At 41.5% G+C, this 18,082-nt stretch overlaps 1 protein-coding gene and 1 long non-coding RNA gene across 3 annotated transcripts; one reads left to right on the top strand and one right to left on the bottom strand.

Moving 5' to 3' along the window:
* Positions 1–7,273: 7,273 nt before the first annotated feature.
* On the top strand, positions 7,274–16,073 carry LOC115481060. Of its 2 annotated transcripts, XM_030220059.1 has the most exons (4): positions 7,274–7,326; positions 7,410–7,464; positions 14,427–14,648; positions 14,700–16,073. In XM_030220059.1, the coding sequence occupies exons 2-4, from the start codon at positions 7,452–7,454 to the stop codon at positions 15,227–15,229; spliced, it is 765 nt and encodes a 254-aa protein (XP_030075919.1). In that variant the 5' UTR covers positions 7,274–7,326; positions 7,410–7,451; the 3' UTR covers positions 15,230–16,073. The 2 variants fall into 2 exon arrangements, with proteins under 2 accessions (XP_030075919.1, XP_030075917.1); XM_030220057.1 differs by having other exon boundaries at positions 14,427–16,073.
* LOC115481061 lies at positions 11,513–14,404 on the bottom strand. Its single transcript, XR_003943882.1, has 3 exons — positions 13,877–14,404; positions 13,145–13,153; positions 11,513–11,695 (listed from the first exon to the last, which is right to left on the bottom strand). It is a non-coding gene; the product is annotated as an uncharacterized LOC115481061 (long non-coding RNA).
* Positions 16,074–18,082: the final 2,009 nt, after the last annotated feature.

Here is an 18,082-nt window from a genome sequence, read left to right as displayed (position 1 = left end):
TGGTACCCTTTAAATACCTTACCATCCTTTTAACTGCAGTCCAATCTGATTTGGTAGGTGAGCTGACCCTTCTGCTCAAAATTCCTACTGCATTTGCTATATCAGCCCTGTATGTGGTAGCTAGATATAAAAGCTTACCTATGGCTGATCTATATTGGATGTTATCTGGTAAAGGTTCTCTTACTGTTTCATCCTTCAGAAAATCAGTGATCATGGGAGTGCTTACAACTTGGGCATCTTGCATACCTAAACTTTCAATAAGCTCATTTATTTTCTGCTTCTGGCTTAGAAGATAAGAACCATCATTTTGTTTCTCAATTTCTATACCAAGATAGTATGACACATTACCCAGTTCTTTTATCTCAACATTGAGGTTTAAACACTTTACAATGTCCTTGTACTCTTGCTCACTTTTGCTTGCAATGAGCAGATCATCAACAAAAGCTAAAATGTATGCATATTGTCCATTTGTGCACCTAGTGTACAAGCATTTATCTGCTTCACCTTGCTTAAATCCTAAATTTGTCAATATTTCATGCAATTTTTCATTCCAACATTTTGCACTTTGCTTTAATCCATAAAGACCTTTGTTTAATTTACACACTAGCTGTCTTTGTTTTGTATTTATGAAACCTGTTGGTTGTTCCATGTACAAGTCTTCAGTTATATCTCCGTGAAGAAACGCTGTTTTCACATCAATGTGGTTTACTTGCATGCCTTTTGAGACTGCAATGCTCAGAAGTGTTCTAATTGTCGTGTGTTTCACTACAGGTGCAAACACTTCATCAAAATCTTCTCCATATTTTTGAAGATATCCCTTTGCCACTAATCTGGCTTTATACCTTTCCACTTTTCCTTGTGCATTCCTTTTTAACTTGAATACCCATTTGCATCCTATAGCTTTCTTGCCAGGAGGTAATTTTGTAAGAATCCAAGTATTATTTTTATCCAATGCATCAATTTCTTCTTGTGCAGCTTTACGCCATTCAGCAGCTTCTTCTGCTGACATTTTCTCAATCTCATCCCATGTTAAGGGCTCTTGAGCTTCTGCTGACTTTGTTAGGTAAGACAGTCTTGGGGGTGGAACACCTTTGTTTTCCCTGGATGAGCGTCTGACAACAGGTTGGTCTGACCTTTCCGCATCCTCTAAATCTGAGAGTCCTTCTCCAATTGATTCCCCTTCTCCAACTGTACTGTCTTCTTCAATGATCCTTTCTGTGTCTGCTTCCTCTGCCTGTTCCTCGTTAGATACAGATGAGTTGCTTTCAGACATCTGCCTTGGTATGGCATTTATATACACTGGCATGTCTATTATTGTTCTAGTTTCATATTCTGGATGATAAGGCTCATCTGGAATAATCCAGCCTTTATCAACCCTTTTGTTTTCATCAAAATATGTAACATGTCTTATGCCAACAATGCCAGTTTTCAGATTCAAAATTCTATATCCTTTGTGTCCTGGAGCATAGCCAACTAAAATGCCCCTTTCTGTTGTGGAATCCAGCTTATGCCTTCTTTGCTTTGGTACATGAGCATATGCTGTACTTCCAAATGTTCTTATGTGTGACAGGTTTGGCTTCCTACCATGCCATGTCTCATGTGGTGTGCGCTCAGCGCCTTTAGTTGGCATTCTGTTTTGTAGGTACACTGCTGTGAGAATGGCTTCCCCCCATAGTCTTTTAGGGAGATTGCTATCTGACAGCATACATCTGGTCATTTCCACAAGTGACCTAAATTTTCTCTCTGCAACAGAATTTTGCTCTGGTGTATAAGCTACTGTTGTGATATGCTGAATGCCTTCTTGTTCTAGAAATGTGCGCATGCTTTGTGAAGTGAACTCACCACCATTGTCGGTCTGAAGAACCTTTGGTTTTCTTTCAAATTTATTGCTCACCATGGCTACGTATTTCTTCAGCATGTCTGTGACTTGACTTTTCTCTTTCAGCAAATAGGCCACACAGTATCTAGAGAAATCATCCAAGAATATTAGCACAAATCTGTTATTTCCCAATGATGGGATATTAAACGGTCCACATAAGTCACTGTGTATTAAGTCCAGTACTTTATTACTCCTATTTCCTGTGTATGCAGGAAATGAGGGTCTCACACCTTTTTGAGTAACACAGTCTATGCATTTCTCCATTTTACCAGCATCTGCACTTATCTGAATGCCAGTGGCTAGTTGCTTACTGTGAAGATCCTGGATCACCTTAGAATCACGATGTCCCAGGCGGCGGTGCCAGATTTCCAGACTACATTTACCATCATTCTTCCTTACTTGCGCCAGATGTGAGGCTTCACCTGAAATGTTCAGCTTATAAACATCATTATGCATAAAAGCTTCAGCATACACTTCATCATTTTTAGAGATTGTGCACTTACTGTTTTCAAAATGAATCACAAATCCCTTCTTATCTAATGTAGATACACTAAGCATATTGCAAACTGCTTGGGGAATATACAAGACATCACTTACAGGAATTTCTTTAACTTCATTAGACACTTTGCATTTTAAGAATCCAATACCTTTTGCTTGGATCTTAGCAGTCCCTGCGTTTGCAGTTTTAAGAATACCTTCCTCTGGACACATTTCCTGAAAGAAATCTTTACAATTGGTTAAATGGCATGTGCTCCCTGAATCCAAAATCCAAGTACTTTCATTTGAATTATTATTTACCATAGTCAAAGATTTTTCTGCCATTAGAAAACCCTTGTGTTTATCTTTGTCCTTCATACATTTCCTGGTTTGAAAATTCTTTAGTTCCATTGGCTTAGGTGAGCTAGAGGGAGTGTTTTGTGTTTCCTTACACCATTTAGATACATGTCCCTCCTTTCCACATGAGTAGCAAATCAGCTTGCCCTTGGGTGGAGTTTTCCCATAGCTCCGCCTTCCTCTGTTCTTTGCCAAGAAATTTGTTTCATTTCTCTCTGACTTGCTTTGAGAACACATCTCCTCAGAATCATTTATTATGCATTCCTGCCTTAGTTTTGATGTTGCCTGTTCAAAAGATTGCCCTTCAATGGCCTCATTTACAGACCTAAAAACATCAAACTTCTTTGATAGTGAGGTAAAAAGAAATGCTCTTTTCAATGCATCACACATGGGAATTCCAGAAAGTTCTAACTTTTGAAATGAAGACATAAGATGCATAATGTGATCATTACATTTACTTTTATCCCTTAATTTGGTTTCATTCAACTCTGCCAGCCAAATTGGTTGCTGCTTTGCATATGTAGTTGCATACATAGTTCTCAGTTTATATAAAATGTCCTTTGGTGTATCTTTTCCCTCCACTAATATGGCTTGTTTCTCTGAGAGAGCTTCCAAAAGCATGCACTTCACATAATAGTTTGCATTGTCCCATTCAGCCATATTTTCAGCTGTTCTGTCTTGGTCTAAGCATATATTTAATCTTTTTGCTCGAAGGAGACATATGAATCTTAATTCCCACTGCTGATAATTAAACTCAGTTAATTTAGGCACCTTGAGAGAATAGAACAATGGTGAATTTCTTCCCTCAGCCATTTTCTTAGCCTTCTGTCTGCTGTGTGGGGGGAGAGAGAGACAGACTGAATCTTTCCTTTAAAACTTAAGAGAAAAATGTGGCCTTTTTTTCTGCCTGGTAATATTTCTCTTCTTTTTCAATTCTTGGGCCTGGGCCCATAACCCTTTTGTTGGATTATTTGTAGTAAATAATTAGCAGATTTTAGTACACACAGCTTCAGCTTTAGAAATGTTAATTTCTTTCTTCATCTCTCTCTCATTCACCCCTGAATAATTCACTGCTGAGTCACTTTAAAGTTGAAGTAACAAAACATCTGTTTACTCACAGTTTGTAGTTAGATTATAATCAGACAGGCTTATATTTACATATTACTATACATTTGTATTATCAGCTCCTTCCATGTGCTTAGATGGTAATGGATGCTCACACCACCATAGATCCTCTCAGGTTAGGAGAGATCATGAGCTCCATGTGCTCCATGTGCTACATGTGCTGTGTCTGCTGTGTCTAACCCCTACAGGAAGTTGCATAGCTGTGTGACCTCTCTAAGTAATTCACATCAGAGGTCACAGAGTAATCACAGAGAAATAATAGGTGACAGGCAATGCATGTAAAATACAATTACATTCCAACAAATAATTTGCGAAAAATGAGAATCCAGTAGGCATGCGAAACAAACGTCCCATAACTCAAACGTGGCCAATACCTGGATATCATCTGCATAAATATAAGGGACTAACCCCAGTGATTGGATCAAAGCTGCCAACGGAGTCAAAAAGATGTTAGAGTGGGAGCCAGCAGGGATCCATGCGGCACACCACTCGGTAGCAAAAAAGGCTGTGAGTACAGCCCCACAATACCTGATAAGTTCTATCACACAAATAAGACTGGAACCATGCTAGCATAGTGCCTGAGACCCCTGTACTGCGTAGCTGGTTAAGGAGAAGATGATGGTTCATCAGGTCAAATGCTGCCAATAAACCCATAGATAATAAAAGGACCATCTTTCCATCATGCAGGCCCCCCTGCCCCCCTGAATGTTCGTAACCATGTCCACTAACACTTTCTGTGTATCATGACATGGACAGAAACTTAACTGATGAGGGTGAAGGATGGCTTGCTCTTCTTTAAAAGAAGTGAGGTGGTCAGCTACCAAAAGTTCAGCTAAATTTATGCTAAATCTGTGTTGACGCCATACCATTAAACCAGGTCTATTTAAGTTTTCAGTATTTTATTTCTTTATAATAGTTTCTACCACTGTACCTGGCACTTATGTAAGGCTCATCAATCTGCAGTTTCCTAGATCACCCTTAGAACCCTTTTTAAAAGTTGACATTGGGTTTGCCACCCTTCAATCTTCTGGCTATCACGGGGTGGGGAAGGAAAGGGTTACAAAGTTACACTTAAAGGGGTAATTCTATAAAGATATGCACATAAATGTTTAGAATACCAGCACACAAGTGCCTATGTGCAGGGCCGTGCCAATGCGGTAAGCCAGGTAAGCAATGCAGGGAGGCGCGCTGCTGCCCTGCGGTCCCTGCCTTCCACTCACTTGCAAAATCTTTAAGCTGAAGTTGCGATCGCCCCTGCCCTCCTCCTTTTCATGGCAAACCAGAAGTGAAAGCAACAGCAGTATTCACTGAGGCAGGCAGGCTCTTCAAGTTATTTTAAAGAATGCAACCAAATTGCTATATATGCTGTGGTTTGGGGCTAATTCCTCACTCAGGGTGAGCTTCAGAGCTTGAACCGCATTCAAATTAAAGACAACCTGAAATTTTAAAAGTGCTAAAAATAAGTTTTAAAAGTATTTGTATTAAATCTAATTGCAGAATTCAGGTGCTGGGAGTCTGTACTTGGTTGTCATATGCTCAGATTTGTTTAAATCATATGCAAATTAGTCCGTTTTTGGGAGGTTCTCATTTGCATATTTATGAATAAAAAATGATGGAAGTGTTTACAGCCTTAATGTTAGGGCATGGCTCTGATCAAAAGTGTGAAGTTTGGTCCAAAAACGAAGGGTTTATCTAGTGTTTTTCACTAAAAATTCCCATTACAGTGTCTGTATGTTAATCTGCATTCAAATAGAGCTCTCTGATTGGATGATCAGCTTTTGTTAGAAATCTGCCGGGAAGGGAACAGAGCAGTGTTGCCAGGTGGGCGGTTTTACCGCCCAATTGGGCGGTTTTCCGCGACCCGCCGCGGGAAATTTTTGCCCGCGGCGGGTTGCGGTTTTTTGGGCGGTTTTTTAGGCTTCCGGGCGGCTTTTTGGGCGGCTTTTTGATTTTTTTCGGCCGCGGGGGGCGGGGTTAGTGACGTTTTTGGGCGGGGTTAGTGACGTTTTGGGCGGGGCCGATGACGTGGGAGGCGGGGCCGATGACGGGGAGGCGGGGCTGATGACGGGGAGGCGGGCCCGATGACGTGGGAGGCGGGGCTGATGACGGGGAGGCGGGCCCGATGACGTGGGAGGCGGGGCCGGTGACGGCGGGGGCGGGGCCGGTGACGCGGGGGTGGGGGTGTCAGGGGCGGGGTTTGTGTTTGGGCGGGTTTTGGGCTGGTTTCTGGCCCGGATTGGGCTGGAAAAAAAATTTCTACCTGGCAACCCTGGAACAGAGTGAGACAGCAACTGACTGTCGGTTTGGCCAAGAGAGACATGCAGCTGTGAGTTCCTGTGTGTGTTGACTGAAATTATAAAAGACTGCCAGATTATGTGGTAAATGAGAAAATATGAATGAAAAGAGGTTGGTGGAGATTGAAGTTTGAGATTTCTCTAGTGAAAAAGGATCTGAATATTTCAGGATTACTTGAAGTTTATGAAGAATAGAAAAGGGTGAATTTCAGTTTAAGAGTGTTTAAATCCTATAAGCTATATAAAGGCTAGGTAGATTTAAGTGACTGTAAGCAAGGAAACCTTAATATTTAATCTGAAATAAATATTTGATCTGAGATAGTTGATCAGAGACAAATGTTTGATCTGAATTATATCCTTTGGTGCAAAGGAGATTAGAAAAAGAATCTTTGGAAACTAAGAGGACTTTGCTCACATTTTGAATTAGCATTCCTATTTTGAGTTGGAAATCTTTGAAGTGTTATGAAAATACATTTTGCTTTAATGAAATTGCTAAACTTTAGAGTCAGAGACTTATCAATGAGGGATACATACAGTGCTATTTTTTTCCTGAGGTCCAGCTTACTTGCCTGCTCCCTTCTGTTCCTGCTCTGCTAGACGGAGGGGGTGGGGGCGCCAACTGATAGTCTGCAGGGGGGCACCAGAGACCCTAGGCACGGCCCTGCCTATGTGCACACATACATGCATACAGTATGTGCTAATTTTCCACCTAAATGTTATTTTGTAAATACATGTGAAATTTACATTGTGCATATTTGACAGGCGTCATTCATGGGCAGATACTGAGCATGGGTGAGGTTTACACTTCTATGTATAACTTATGGGCATATCTCTGGTACTTAGGTGTGAGCATTTACATCAGTTCTATGGCTGGCACATGTGCTTCCACCTATGCATATAGGCTTATATCTAATGGGATACACTAGTATTCTATAAAGGCACCTAGTGGGTGTCCTGTTATAGATTTGCCTTCACAGAGCTTGTTTTAATAGAGGCATGCCTTGGCTTGATAAGGTTGGTAAACACCGCTCTAATGCTCACTGGTCATGCCAAGAATGACTAAACATTTCCACAGAATTACCCTGGAAAGTGATTTTGCAATAATAATTATGGGGGAGGATGGGGGTGTAAAAGACTATAAATGCAATGGATAACACGAGCACAGATTAGAATTCTCCAGGACGTTTTTTGCAGGTGAGCCGGAAAATATTTCTTAAGTTATAATGAACTACTATTACCTGTGCCACTTTTCAGCACTTTTTCCTCACTAATTGCAGGATTCACTGCCTTCTCTCTTGAAGAGTCTGCATCCCGGGATAATGGCTGACAGAGGTAAAAACTCCAATTTATTACTGCTCTTTTCTGACCAAATGAATTAGTCAAAGGCATTGTGCGAGGTAAGAATGTGAAATCAAATGCAGCATGAGCCCCCAGGAAATTATTTGTTATGCTGCACAATTCAATTTAATTCAATTCAAATTCAGTTCAAATCAATTCTTGTATATTGCTAGTATCCCCTTTCCAGGGTTCAGTGTGGTTTACATTCTAGGTGAGACAAAAGCAAATAGTGTTAGTGTGAGGTTTGAGAAACATTAGAGATCACTGTATTAATGCATTGAGACTAAAAACATTAAGGAAAGGATAATGCATGATACTAGGAGATAGAAGTCATGATGGATTGTTTGAAATCCTTAATGCTCTTATATTTATTTTCTTTATTAAATAATCAGACCAATATTCAAAAGTCCTGATAGGATAATTTTATAACTGTGTACCTATAAGCATTGTTGACATTCTGGTCACCAGCTCTCAAAAAAGATATAGTGGAACTGGAAAACGTATAACCAAAATGTTAAAGGGGATGGAATGACTCTCATATGAGGAAAGGCTAAAGAGGTTAGGGCTCTTCTTTCTGGAGAGAGATAGCTAAGGAAGGATATGATAGAGGTCTGTAAAATCTGAGTGGAGTGAAAAAGGGAAAAGGAAATTGGTTGTTTACTCTTTCAGAAAGTACTAAGGTTAGGGGAACATAAGAGTAGCCAAACTAGGTCAGACCAATGGTCCATCCAGCCCAGTATCCTGTCTTCCAAACAGTGGCCAAGCCAGGTCACAAGTATCTGGCAGAAACCCAAATCGTGGCAACACTCCATACTACAAACCCCAGGGCAAGCAGTTGCTTCCCATATCTGTCTCAATAGCAGACTATGGACTTTTCCTCCAGGAAGTGTTACTAAGTAGAACATTTAGGGCTAGATTCTACATATGGCACCTAAAAAAGCGCCATTCTATAAACCACGCTTTAAAGTTAAGCACGGCTTATAGAATAGTGCTTATGCCTGGGAATGGTGCCTAACCTTAAGTGCAGCCATTTGTATCAGCTGAAACGTAGTGCAAATTGGTGCGCCTAAATTAGGCGTGCATCCCCATCATTCTATAACTTCGCATGTAAATTTTAGGAATGCCCCTGTTCTGTTCATGACCGTCCCACTTCTGCACGCCCTTTTTGAACTTTAACGTAAAATTTAGGCATGGATCCCACACCTAAATTTACGCACATATATTGCAATTAAATCAGTAATTAGTGCCAATAATTGCTTGTTAAAAAGCCAATTATTGGCACTAATTAGCTCGTTATTCAATTACAATGCACTTGTAAATTGGGTGCATGCCCAAATTTGCGCATGCATTTATAGCGCTTTTTATAGAATTAAGGGGTTAAAACAAAGCTGCTACTTACATGTGTATACCCACAGTGCATGCAAATTTGAAGAGGACATGTTCTGGGTGTGGTTAGATGTATATGTATAGTTCCTATTTTGAAATAGAAATATTACAGTCAATATTCAGCCCACCATGGGCTGATTTGCAATCCAATTTTCAGTGTCAGGCCACACCCAGGTATAGATTCCGACTATCTGGTTGATTGGTGGCTGCTTCAGCTACTGCCGATAATCAGCGCTGCTACCTGGATAATTATCAAGACAAAATAGGCCAGCTAAATAAATATGAATTTGATTTTTTCTCACTTATTCATTTTCCAGTCAATATTCAGCCAGTGGTGGCCAGTGTTTTCCAAATGCTGACCACCACTGGGTTGACTTCAGTGCTACGCCATACCTGAGTTGATCGGTGGCTACCATAAGTTATAAAGCATTAGTACTTAGATTGGTATCTGGGCATGTTAGGTCACCTGTGTTCAGCCCCTGGGCCACCCTGGCAAAGCCCTGATAGTGTCAAGGCAGTCTGACCAGATATTCAGTGGCACTATCCAGTTAAGGAGAAGCGGAGGAGTTAGGAATGTTGTCTACAGTAAAGATGTAACATAGTAACATAGTAGATGACGGCAGAGAAAGACCTGTACGGTCCATCCAGTCTGCCCAACAAGATAAACTAATATGTGCTACTTTATGTGTATACATGACCTTGATTTTTATCTGCCATTTTCAGGGCACAGACCGTAGAAGTCTGCCCAGCACTAGCCCCGCCTCCCAACCACTGGCTCAGCCTCCCAACCATTAGCCCCGCCTACTACTACTTATCATTTCTAAAGTGCTACTAGACGTACGCAGCACTGTACACTTGAACATGAAGAGACAGTCCCTGCTCGACAGAGCTTACAATCTAATTAGGACAGACAAACAGGACAAACAAGAGATAAGGGAATATTAAAGTGAGGATGATAAAATAAGGGTTCTGAATAAGTGAATAAGGGATAGGAGTTAAAAGCAGCATCAAAAAGGTGGGCTTTTAGCTTAGATTTGAAGACGGCCAGAGATGGAGCTTGACATACCGGCTCAGGAAGTCTATTCCAAGCATATGGTGCAGCAAGATAAAAGGAACGGAGTCTGGAGTTAGCAGTGGAGGAGAAGGGTGCAAATAAGAGAGATTTCCCCAGTGAACGGAGTTCCCGGGGAGGAATGTAGGGAGAGATGAGAGTGGAGAGGTACTGAGGAGCTGCAGAGTGAATGCACTTATAGGTCAATAAGAGGAGTTTGAACTGTATGGGGAAACGGATAGGAAGCCAGTGAAGTGACTTGAGGAGAGGGCTAATATGAGCATAATGACACTGGTGGAATATTAGTCGTGCAGCAGAATTTTGAACAGATTGAAGAGGAGAGAGATGGCTAAGTGGGAGGCCTGTGAGAAGCAAGTTGCAATAGTCTAAGCGAGAGGTGATAAGAGTGTGGATGAAGGTTCTGGTAGTGTGCTCAGAAAGGAAAGGGCGAATTTTGCTGATATTATAGAGAAAGAAACGACAGGTTTTAGCAGTCTGCTGAATATGTGCACAGAAGGAGAGGGAGGAGTCGAAGATGACCCCAAGGTTACGAGCTGATGAGACAGGGTCTAGTGCACATCTTTTGCATATATAATTCAAAACATTTCAATGCCCCAAAATGTAGGAGCCAGCATCTAAGACCTTTATTGAGTCTCCTTCCCCACCCTTCCAACATTGTTTCCAGTGAAGTTTTTTTTTTTAGGAGGGGGTTGAAATCCCCTCCCAGATTAGCAGTAGCTGTTTAGAAATTGACTTACTAAGGTTTTATCCCCCCCCCCCCCCCCTATTTTTTGTCTGTGGGCAGCAAAACTTTAGTAAATCCAGAGGCGGACTGAGAGTGGTCTGGGCCCCCGGGCACTAAGGGTGGTCTGGGCCCCCCACCTGGCCACTGCCTGACACTCCTCCTACCGCCGCGCTTCTGCTCCCCCTACAACTGCAGCTGACAACCCTGCTGCTCTAGTCCTACCTGAAGGGCCCTGGTGGTCTAGTGTTCTCTACAGGGGGGAGGGAGAGGGGAGCATATTCTTTCCTGCCCGCTGAGCTATTTCCCCGCCTGTCAGCACTGCCGTGTTTTCAAAATGGTGGCTGAGACTTCCCGCGGTAGTCTCGTGGGTCTCGACAGTCTCGGCCGCCATTTTTAAAATACGGCAGTGCCAGGCAGAGGGAATAGTGGCAGAACAATGGGCAGGAAAGAACATGTGTGTCGTCCCCCCTCCCCACAGAGGCAACTAGATCACCAGTGGCGCGCCTTTAAAGGTAGAACTGGGGAGGGCTATAGTGTGCAGTGGGCATCCGAGCAGAGCCTCTGGGCCCTCAGGCACCGCCCGATTGCCCGAATGGTCAGTTCGCCCCTGAGTAAATCAATTCCTTAAGATGCCTCTGCTAATCATTGCAGATGTCAATAGTCTCCCTTCTCAAACCATGTTGTCAGCTGTGTGACAGCACCCTCTAGTCTATTCAATACTGCTATTGAATATTTTTACTGCTGTAATTGTCTGTTGCCTATGTTTGGCTTATTCTTGTTGTATACTGCCTTGGGTGAATTTCTTCAAAAAGGCAGGAAAAAAATGTTAGGGATCTTTTTACTAAAGCACGCTAGAATCTGGGCTTAGTGTATTCTAATGCGGGACTTTACAGTGGGCTAAACCCAGATATAATGCAGCAATTTTGGGAGATTTTTAAAATATATTTTATTGTAGGTCGTGAGCTAATGTTATCAGTGTGCTGTACCTGCATAGATTTAATGTGGGAGCACTTACGGACTTATATTTAGCAGGTGCTGTGTTCCTGCGTTAACACCTTGTTAGCCAGTTAGCTCAGTAAGGTGCGGGTTATCGCATCCAAACAGGCAAAATGCTTTAACAAGTTTCAGTGGTAGCTGAATACTGCATCTGGGATGCTAATCATGCATTAACGGCTTAATGTCCTTTAGTAAAAGAGCCCTTTAGTTTTTGAAATTTGTGTCCTGTTTTTAGTCAAATTTAGGAGCCTTTCAGTCAAAAATTCATCTTAATTTAGAAGCTTAAAAGTTATAAATTTAGGTCTGACTTTCATTTCTTAGATTTATGAGCCTAATTTATGAGCCTAGTGCTAAGCTCCTAAATTTTTTCCCTGTCCTAAATTTGCCTCTGTTGCCATCCTCTTTTTATGCTCCTAAATGAAGAAGATTAGTGACATGTAGGGACCTGATATTCAAAGGATTTTTGTTCCAGCATTGAGAGTGGCCTCTTTGAATATTTACTGGGGCTGAGTGCATACATTTTCAGAAAGTGTTTAACAAAGGCCCTCATGAGAAACTCCTGAGAAAATTTAAGAGTCATGGAGTAGGAGGCAATGTTCTGTTGTGGATTAGGAATTGGTTGATGGATTGAAAACAGAGGGTCCCTTTTACCAAGCAACGGCAAAATGGGGCCGGCGCTGGCATCAGCACACGTTTTACATGCGTGCCGAGGCCCCCTTTTACCGCTAATCATTAACGTGCATTAAAAACGCTAGTATGCCTTTGTAAATGGATCTCTTAGGAACATAAATGCTCATTCTTTTTTTGAATGTCAAGCCTTCTGAGTATAAAATTAGGCACTCAGCCCTAGAAAATTTTCAAAGATGCCAATTTAGGAGCATAACTCTCAAACTTTAGGGTATAAATCCTTTGAATATCAGGCCTTTGTGATCTAACAAGATCAGAGGAATACTGTGTCGCTTGCAGACAACTCAGTTTACTATGGCTTGTGGTAATGTGGGTGTGGGTGTGGCACTGAATCTTCCCAGAAACAGCCAGACAAATCGATAAGGTAAACAAAAACTCTTTATTGCTTCCACCAAGAACACCAGAATCTGTTACTGTGCAGACTGGTCATCTTGCAGTTTCAGGGGTCCTTTTACTAAGGTGCACTAATAGATTTAGCATACACTAATGATTAACGTGTGGTAAATGATAAGAAGCCCATTATATTCCTATTGGTGTCTTATCATTAGCGTGTGCTAAATCTGTTAGCATGCCCTAGTAAAAGGACCGTAAAGTCTCTTGTGAATCAGTGAAAAGTTCTCTATGGGTTGGCATTTGGCTAGACTCAACCCTGATATACAGCTGCTCAAAGACAGCCTTACATAGTCCCAGGCCTAATTTAGCATGGATTCTCATGAAAAAATTGTTCCTACCTTGGCAGTCTCCTATTCTATACACACATATAATGGAGACATATGAAGAGGAGCTGTTCCCTTCTTTCCCATGCCCACCTTTGGACACTACAGCCCTGGAGAACTCTTCCTCCCTGCTCTGGGCCTCCCTGTTCTGTTCCCACTCTAGGGATGGTAACCCTCTGTCTGCATGAGCCCCACTCTCCTGGCTAGGGAGGCTATCTCTCTTATTATGACCCAGTGACAGAGTGCAGTTAAAGAAACCTGGGCTTACTCCAGGCACTCGATCACATTGCTACTATTACTCATACAACAGCACTACAAGGTATGTGCAGTGCTTTAGAGACAATGGGGTAAATTCTATAAATAATACCAATACCTCTGTACCGAAAATATAATGCACTTAGCACGATTCTATAAGGAGTATGCATCCTTTATAGAATCACACATAGGACTAAACTACACCTAACTGTAGATTGCTGCAATTAGGTTTGCTATTAGCAGGCTTAAATGCCAGTGCCTAACTTAGGGGCAATTTGTTCTGATTCTATATCAACCTACATAAATATTGGGAATGCTCCCAGAAATGCCCCTTTCCATGCCCCCAAATAGTAACTCGCATTAGAATGTAGACACACTCTGTTATAGAATTGGATATGCACCTAAATTCTAATGATTGCCAATTAGTACTGATAATTGGTTGTTATTACCCAATTTTTAGCGCTGGTTGGCTTGTTATCCAACTAATTTACATGCGTAAATTGGGCTCGTACCCAATTTAACACACGTAACTGGTAGTACTATTTATAGAATTTAGTCCAATGAGAATACTTCAGTGCACTTTCAGACAGCCCAAGATTGCCTGATGAACTTCAGGGAGTCTGTGGTGGAGGGTGCAAGAGAAAGTAAACACAACACCTCCTATCTAAAATTACTGGTCAAAGCAGTTTATCAAATAAAATAACCTTGAACCTAAGAAAATACAGCAGCACTGCTGCTGTTAAATATTACAGAGAGAATTTGAAAAATACATACAAGATTAATAAAAGCTTCCAAAATCACTTAGGGGAACTAACAAGTCTTGCTGTACTGCAGCAAAATTATTGCCTAACAAAATGTTACCTGCAGAGAATTGTGCCTAAGCAAAGCAATTTACATTGTTTACAATGACCAAAACTAAATACACCGTTTCAAATGTTGCCATCTCATTGTTCCCAGGACACTTCTTCACTCTACATTGTTCAGCAGCCATCACCACCCTAACTCCCACCCCTATCCCTTCCAGCTCTGAATAAAGGGTTTACTTTCTACACTCAAGGAAAAACTTCCCTATCATGTATTTCAAGCCAAAAGAAGTTTATGTTTTTTTTGTCTCTTACAGAACTTCCCGTTGATGCTACTGATGCTGCCCATCGCTCCTTCAATTTTGGTCTTGATCTTTGCAATCCCAGTGGGTTTGGTTTTAATTTTGGTATTAATAGGCCTTCTCCTGATAGACCTGGTGGAGTAGGAGTAGGTGTTAATGTAGGCAGACCAGGTGGAGTAGGAGTAGATGTTAATGTAGGAAGACCTTCTTCTGATAAACCTGGAGGAGTAGGAGTAGATGTTAATGTAGGAAGACCTTCTTCTGATAGTCCTGGTGGAGTAGGAGTAGGTGTTAATGTAGGCAGACCAGGTGGAGTAGGAGTAGATGTTAATGTAGGCAGACCTTCTTCTGATAAACCTGGAGGAGTAGGAGTAGGTGTTAATGTAGGCAGACCAGGTGGAGTAGGAGTAGATGTTAATGTAGGCAAACCTTCTTCTGATAGACCTAGTGGGGTAGGAGTAGGTGTTCATGAAAATGGAACTTATCCTGTGATGTATTATGGAACTACTGTGCCTGATGCTGTGCAGATTATTCGCCGTGGGTTTGGCCATTCTCAAGATAGCAATTCCGGGCATGCCGTCTGTCTAACCCAGGACATTGCCAGTGTCCGATCTCACCTCCCAAGACAGAATCCTAACCGCCAGGTCATTCTAAAAGTCCAAGTCAATCTTCCTAGGGACCAGGTGGTTCCCAACAATTTGGGGGAATACTGTATCTGGGATTACACACTACTGCAGCCTGTGGAAGTGATGGAGGCTCCAGGTGCCCAGTTAAGGAGACTGCAGAATATGCTAGAGCGTCTGGCAAGGCGGTGGTGAGAGATCTTTCATGTTAATGAAGAGACATGGTGGAAAATGTTGCTTTTTATTCATACACTGGTGTGATTACAAAGGGTTTGCATCAGCTCCAATTGATTTACAGTGCTTCACTATGACTGATAGCAGGTTGTAAGTGATGTGATCACATTACATCATTCCTGCAAGTGCAATAGAGGACTAAATGTAAAACTGTATGTCTGATCTTCAAGGCTCTTAAAGGAAAGGGGCCACAGTTCATGAAGAACAGGATCTCCCTCTATACACCTCCAAGGTTGCTGAGGTCCTCCCAAAGAATATCCCTAACCACACCCTCTCCAAAGGAAATCATTGGATGTGACACTGCAACAAGCCTTCTCGGGAGTAGCCCCTCCCTCCAACTTGAGCACACTTCCAGAAAGGCTTTGCTTAACACAAGACTATCTCTACTTCAGGAAGCAAGAGAAAGTTTGGCTCCTCTCCAAAGCCTTTAATGAAAGAAGCAACTATCTATCTTGTCACCCACACGAGGACTAAAACCATCTGCATATACTATAGCAGGGCTTCCTTATCCACTCTTACTCTAGCTGAGATCATTTTCATGCACTTTTTCCGACTCCACGAGCAATTTTTCCTTATGCACCCTTATTTCTATCTAACACCTATTAATGATAAGATAGATTATTACCTACACCCTATGCTGCCTATTACAATGTTTTAATGTGTATTGTGCTGACATTTTAAGTAGACTACTGTAACATAATGTGTACTGTTATGTGAATATTTTTTTCTGTTGAAATCTGCTATTGCCTTTTGTCCAAATTGTTCTTGCTGTATACTGCCTTTGGGTTAGCTTCCCCCCCCCCCCCCCCCCCCAAAAGTCAGTAATAAATCCACATAAATAAATAAATACATAAATAGAGATGAGCATGTGCCATGTACTGTACACCATATTACTGAATCACTATCATGTATTGCAATTAGTACAACGGCTGGCAGATATTTCTGGTGGTTTTCTGTCTCCTGTCATTTTCTGCACTTGTACAGCTTAGTCATTCCTGATTTGGATCTTCCACTGAAGGTTGGGACTTTCTGCTCCTGTATTGCCTTGGGTATGCTCTGTAGAAAGTGTTTTTAGGTCTTTTTGGCCCCCACCCCAAATCATTAAATATCCACTATCCAATAGATGGAATGAGGGAAGACCAAGGCTGCATATGAGAAAGGTTATATACTTTATTTGCCAAGTGCAAGTTACAAGCTATAGTTTCTCATGGGAGATCCAGCTGTTACACATCAGTGTTAGCTGCACAGAGTCTCCCGTCATATATTTGGTACAATCACTTTTATACAGTAATTAAAAATAACTGTATAAAAGTGATTGTACCAAATATATGACAGTATAGGCAGTTAATATGTTAATAAGGTGGTTACATGATTAAAAAAAAAACAACAAAAACTACGACAAACTTAACGCCCATGGACACCTACAGAGGGCATCAAAAGAAGACACAAAACCAGCACATCAAGAAAACAGACAACTGATAAAAATCACCACAGACCCGAACCCAAGAAAACAACACCAATTAATACAATAGGATACACTAACGCCAGATCAATAATAAAAAAAAACTACATCGATAGCTGACTGGATAACGGAAGATAACCTTGACTTCCTTCGCATCAATGAAACTTGGATCCATAATTCCAAAGACCCGATAATCATAGAGCTGTGTCCACCTGGATACAAAATCACTCATTGGACAAGAGAAGGAAAAAGAGGTGGAGGTATAGCCATAATTTATAAATCCCAATTCAAAGTTACAACAACAGCTGCATCAATCCTCCCCCAACTCGAAATAGTCACAGTCAGAGTCACCCACCCGAACCTACATGATCATCTAAACATAACCCTATTCTACAGACACCCGACGAACTGGCAAGACGCACAGATCCACTTCACAGACTTCATATCAAATACTTGTCTGTCCTCCCAAAATGTCCTCATAGCAGGAGACATAAACCTCCATCTTGAAAACACCAACTCAAACAATGTACACGAATGCAAGGAATTCCTCCAACTATGGGAGATCCACTGGCCTAACATGCAACCCACCCACAAAAAAGGACATACACTAGACATCATAACTCATAAATTTTCATCAGAAGCGAACCTCATATTCAGGGATACAAAATGGACAATCACACCATGGTATGATCACTACAAGGCAACCACCTCCCTCCTCTGGAAAACAAAAGAGAAACAACAAAAACAAGAAAAAGAAAACCTATACTACGAGAGGCAAAATAGACCCTCTAACATTCTGGCAACAAATATATGCCGAGGAATGGAACACAACTACAGAATCACCCCAATTTCTACAAGAATGGGACCACAGATGCAGAACAGTGCTAGACAAAATAGCACCGCTCCAAACGAGAACCTCACACAGGAACAACTCAATCCCATGGTTTAACGAAGAACTGAAAGAACTAAAAACACAGGTTAGAAGACTAGAAAGGGCATGGAGCAAAAAAAAAGATGATCACACACTCAAAGAGTGGAAACAGGTACAAAGAAAATACAAATACAAAATCAGACATACCAAAAGAATGCATTACAAAACTATAATAGGACCAAACTACAAGGACACGCACAAACTCTTCTCACTTGTAAACAACCTCCTAAACACCTCACGGGTCACCAACTTAGTGAATTATTTCAATGAAAAAAATACAAAGCTCCGACGTATGATACCAAGCAATACCATTGAGTATACAAGCTTCCTTGAATGCTTAGACCCAAATCCTGGGGAATACCCAGCCGATCGATCATGGACCAATTTTGACCTGATTTCAATAAATGAACTCACACACTGG

This window comes from Microcaecilia unicolor, chromosome 11 (assembly GCF_901765095.1).
Source record: "Microcaecilia unicolor chromosome 11, aMicUni1.1, whole genome shotgun sequence".
In the NCBI taxonomy this organism is placed as follows: Eukaryota; Metazoa; Chordata; class Amphibia; order Gymnophiona; family Siphonopidae; genus Microcaecilia; species Microcaecilia unicolor.
Note: the sequence above shows the minus strand (reverse complement) of the source record. Positions and strands in the feature narration are given on the sequence as shown.